Source organism: Egretta garzetta, unplaced genomic scaffold (genome assembly GCF_000687185.1).
Source record: "Egretta garzetta isolate BGI_Z169 unplaced genomic scaffold, ASM68718v1 scaffold891, whole genome shotgun sequence".
In the NCBI taxonomy this organism is placed as follows: Eukaryota; Metazoa; Chordata; class Aves; order Pelecaniformes; family Ardeidae; genus Egretta; species Egretta garzetta.
Genome location: NW_009258689.1, coordinates 82,202 through 86,595, shown reverse-complemented (window position 1 = coordinate 86,595; position 4,394 = coordinate 82,202). Strand labels below are relative to the sequence as shown.

The window sequence follows — 4,394 nt, the reverse complement described above, 5'->3', positions numbered from 1 at the left end:
AGGGCGCGGGGAACCAGGAGCCGGCACGGCTGTGAACCCTTAGATTACCAGGGTCAGGAGTCCAGCAAGCCCAAGAGAAGCCCGCGAGGTGACATTTTCAGTTTCCCAGCAACAAGCCGTTTGCGTGACTTTTTTGTCTATTTCTATATTTAGAGAATAAACCAGAAGGGGACCGTGCTTGGATCAGTGGTGACCTCACAGTATCCAGGCAACGATGTGCAGAGAGAGGCTGAGAAAAACCAGTGCGCTTTAGTGCCCAGAAAATCCTTCCCAGGAAATGGACAGCTACCTTGCATGGTTCAGAGAGCTCACAGCAGGCAGGTGCTCTGCAGCCAAGATGCTTTATAGTAGAGAAGTGAGACGCCAGCAGCTCGCTCCCCTGAGAAGAGGGGACTACTGCGTGACCCGGGACACCCAGCCCTTGGCTGTTGGGTTTCTATAAATAATGCGGAGCCTGTAAGACTGTTAGCGTTGACCGTGAGCACCCGCAGCCAAAGTTTCTTTCCAAAAATCAGTCGGCCTGAGGCTAAAAGGTCAGTCAAAACGCGCAGTGGAAGGTACTCAGCAGCGCAACTGGCACACGCCGTATTCTGAGTATTTACTACAAATTTATGTGGCCACACACAGGTGGAAAACAGCACTGGGGGCGATCCAAGAGCAGCTACCTGTGAAATCCCAAGTGAAGGGTGTACTGTGTGAGGACCAGGTTTTCCGTCACCAGATTGTAGCTGTTCGCAAACTTCGGCTCTTGCTCACTCAGAACGGGTATCAAGCACGTTTCTTTTTCCAAACCTGGGAACAAAAAGCATCTTGGTGTCAAGTCCTACCCAGCAGCGTCGGAGAGGAGAGGGCCGGGCCCACCCCCATTGAAGACACAAAACGACTGCCGGTGACGCTAGGCAGCGTTTTATTTGTACTCAGCTCTTCCCTCGCTCATCTTGACTCATTCAACTCTCCCTTTACTGGCACACACTGAGAAGGCGCTACTGGGAGAAGTCAGGACCCGAGGAGATCCCCTTGCTCCCCCGAGGTTCGGGCGTACCTTTCATATGTACATTCTTACTCCTCCTCTCCTCTTCGTTCAGCTCCTTCAGGGCACAGTAAGTAGGGTCGAAGGTTAGCAGCCTCGGAGATTTTGGTTTGCAGAAGGGCTGGCACAGCCTCAGGAGGGCAGCTCCCAGGTTGAGGAAGAAGGCATCAGAGGCGTACATCTGGAAGAAGATCTCTGGCATCTGGTTAGCCCAAATTTTGGTGCGGCCTGCGTTCGCGTGGAGGCAGTTTCCCAGCCAGGAGAGAATCCCGTGCTTCGTCTCTGGAGACAACTGCAACAGGTTCTTCAGCATCTGGTAGATCTTCTCGTGGAACTGGGCCATAAACTGTTACGGGGAACACAGAGCAGTTGGCAGGACAGCTCTTTTGCCTCTCCCATCATTAACACCCTCGGAGCTCTCCCAGCTCCAGACCGCATCCTGCTCTTCAAGGGCAGGGCTTTCAAAGTAAAGCACGGCCAGGATGACTCTATTAATCACCCGTCAGACACACACATTATGACTGGGTCAAATCCTGAGGCCGGCAGCAAAAAATAATTAGGGATGTGCCCAAAAGCATGGTCAAGAGCGAATTGTTTCCACGGGGAGTAAAACCAAAATTCTTTACTCATTTTTGGCAGCAACAACGACCCTGAAAGAACACGTGACTGGGAAAGCCCCTCTCTGTGACCGCTTCTGCGCCCAGGTTTACTCCTGTGTTTATCCCCTGTGCTCTGTTGCTACACTCCTTACCTACCGAAACGTTCCAAGCACTCTTCCTCTGAGGAAGCTATTTACTTCCATAACAAGAGAGAATGTTGCTCATTGCTTTCTCCACTAGGGAGCCAATTAGTGTTTTAATTACAGGGCAGGCACTGAAAACCATTTCCCAGTGCTTACAACACCTAAGGTAGATTATCTTCATGTAGCACCTCAAATTAGGGTGCTGGCATCTGTTCCGCTCCGCCCTTTTCCCAAAGCTCAGATGACTACTTTGATAAAGCGCGACTCGCTCGACATGAAGACTTGTAACCCCCTGAGGAAGCAGGCGAAGCCATTCGCGTGTTACAGCTGGGGAATCCCAAGCTGTGACTTGCTTAGTCACAGGCCCCATTATCAGAGCTGGCGGTGGAACTAAAGCCCCGACATCACGTCTTTAACCCTCAGGCGATGAGAGACCACTAAAACCCACGGGGAAGCAGTACTGTCCTGCCTCAGCCCACCTGATGGATGTTGGATTCCTGCACTTTGATCTCTTGTGGACTGGATCGGGATGGATTCAGAAAGTAGCCGTGGTTCTCCACTACACCAGGGGTCTTTAACAAGCAGGAGATGTTTAAAATGGCGCCTAGCAAAGTCTTCTGGTACATCTGTCCATTGCCAGGATCCTTGGGCTGGATGTAGCCTGCAAAAACCTAGAGAATGCAGCAGGATGTGCTGACAGTTATGTAAAATCCCAGTAAAAAACCCCCACAAACTGATGGGTGTGGCTATTGAAAAGGAGAGAGGGGTACGAGTGCACACACACAGCGGGTGTTGTTACACTGTACTGTGGGTTTGAGCTCGACAGAACCTGCGAGGAGCTCTCTTAATTGGGCCAAGGCACCCACCTTTGCTACATCCTTCTGCTTCGTGAAGTAGAGGAGCACATCGAGGTACGTGTACAGCAGGATCTGGCAGAGGTCCAGGTCCTTGATTCTGCCCAATAGGATGTCAAACACTGGAACCACGACCTCCCCGAACGTCCGCACCTCCTCATCCATCGTTAAGGCTTCTATGACCTCCTCGAGAAACTCGGTCACATCTTCAAAGTCTAGCGAGGGAAGCAAGGCTGTTACCGAGATGCTCCAAGTGGACGAACCTCAGCATGCACACCTAAATGCGGCCCTCCCTTTCGGCAACGAGGGGAACCAAAGCTTTGCTCGAGTCCACAACGCTCCTCCCTCAAACTTTAGCACAAAGGGCAGCCTTGCAGCGCCAAGCTAGCGGCACGACCCAGTCGGACTTACGCGCCCCTCTCAGCGCCTCCAGCATCAGGTCCACCAGCTGCTCGTACACGTTCTGGTTGACGTAAATCTCCGGGGTGAGGAGGACAGTGCGAGCATTTGACACGGTCAGGTTCCGGCAGCGCACGGCAAAGGGCAGGAGGTTCTCTGGGACCTTGGTTATCTGCACAAGGAGAATGAGACAGAGTTGGGGCCCTGGCATCTGCTTCTGGCCGTTAAGAACCTCAGCTCGGTCACCTCAGACCGGAAAGGTGGGTGACAAAGCTGCCTGCTTCCTCAGAAGCCCCCGCCCACCTCTTCTCTTGCCCTCTGGAAACAGGCGTAGAGGTAGCGCAGAATCTGTCTCTCCCCCGCATCCCGGTCAGCGGAAAGGTTCTGTGTGCTGGCGGAGGTCATGTAAATCAGGTGGTTTCCAGGCTCCGGCAGCAGCAAGCGGGTGAAGAGGGCCTAGGCACCAGCAAAGAGAGATGGAAAGCAAAACGGCCCTGGCAGAGAGACAATCCCTCCAGAAAAAGCAGCCCTATTAATGCCACAGGTGAAGTTATTTCTACCTAGAAGCGCTCTCTCTATCCCTCATTAAGTAAAGGAGCACTACAGCAGAAATCCTCAGGCTTGCTCCTTGCTAAGCAACTTCTCCAGTCCCCTTTCAGAGCAACAGCAGCCCTAACAGAAGTTTTTTTTCACTAAAAAACCCGCTAGGAAGGACTGAAAACAAAGTTGAGCAGGCACGTGAATGCTGATCACAAAGTTTTGTTTGGTGGCGCCAGAGAAGGCACGCTGCCCCGCTGCCAGCGGCGCTTGCTTCCCACAAGCCTTCCTTCACGCCCTGCCCAGGCCAAATTTGCTCCCCTCCCCATCCCCAGCCAATCTGCCTGGCAGCAAATTCCTGCAGCCTCCGGGAGGAGGGAACAGAAGCAGCAAAATCTCAACCTTTTTCAGCCTCGCAGTCCCAAACCCCTGTGGCCGTTTCCAGCAGAGCCACAACCGGCGGCTCCGTGCTGGGCTTTGGCACACAGACTGAGTTCGGGATGCGGCCCAAATCAATCCAGTTCCTGTTGCCAAAGTGAGCAGAACACCCGCGGCCCGAGGCGGGCGGCCCTACCTGCTCGACGTTGTCCATGTCCAGCCAGTCCTGGTCATCCAGGTCCGTGGCCATTTCTTCCAGATAGACGCAGCGCGCTGGGATCCCATTCCCGCTCTTCGTGCTGGGGTCGCCTGAGAGAAGGGCGGACCGACACGTTTTACCCAAACTGACGGAGAACGCGCTGGCAGGCAGTGAAACCTGCAGGCAGGGCCGGGCCCAGCCCCGCCACTGGGCTGAAGCATGTGCCCTCTCCCCGCTCACCCCCCCGATTTTGGA

General features: G+C 53.8%; 1 protein-coding gene across 1 annotated transcript in view; it reads right to left on the bottom strand.

The window, feature by feature from the left end:
* UBE4A (ubiquitination factor E4A) overlaps positions 1-4,381 on the bottom strand; it is a 15,896-nt gene extending 11,515 nt beyond the window's left edge. Inside the window, exons 1-7 of the mRNA XM_035888739.1 lie at positions 4,137-4,381; positions 3,329-3,481; positions 3,038-3,197; positions 2,639-2,841; positions 2,252-2,443; positions 1,043-1,376; positions 666-792 (exon numbers count right to left, since the gene is read on the bottom strand). Of these exons, the coding sequence (XP_035744632.1) occupies positions 666-792; positions 1,043-1,376; positions 2,252-2,443; positions 2,639-2,841; positions 3,038-3,197; positions 3,329-3,481; positions 4,137-4,190 (1,223 nt within the window). The 5' untranslated portion in view covers positions 4,191-4,381. The remainder of the gene's footprint in view (positions 1-665; positions 793-1,042; positions 1,377-2,251; positions 2,444-2,638; positions 2,842-3,037; positions 3,198-3,328; positions 3,482-4,136) is intronic.
* Between the last annotated feature and the right edge of the window lie 13 nt (positions 4,382-4,394).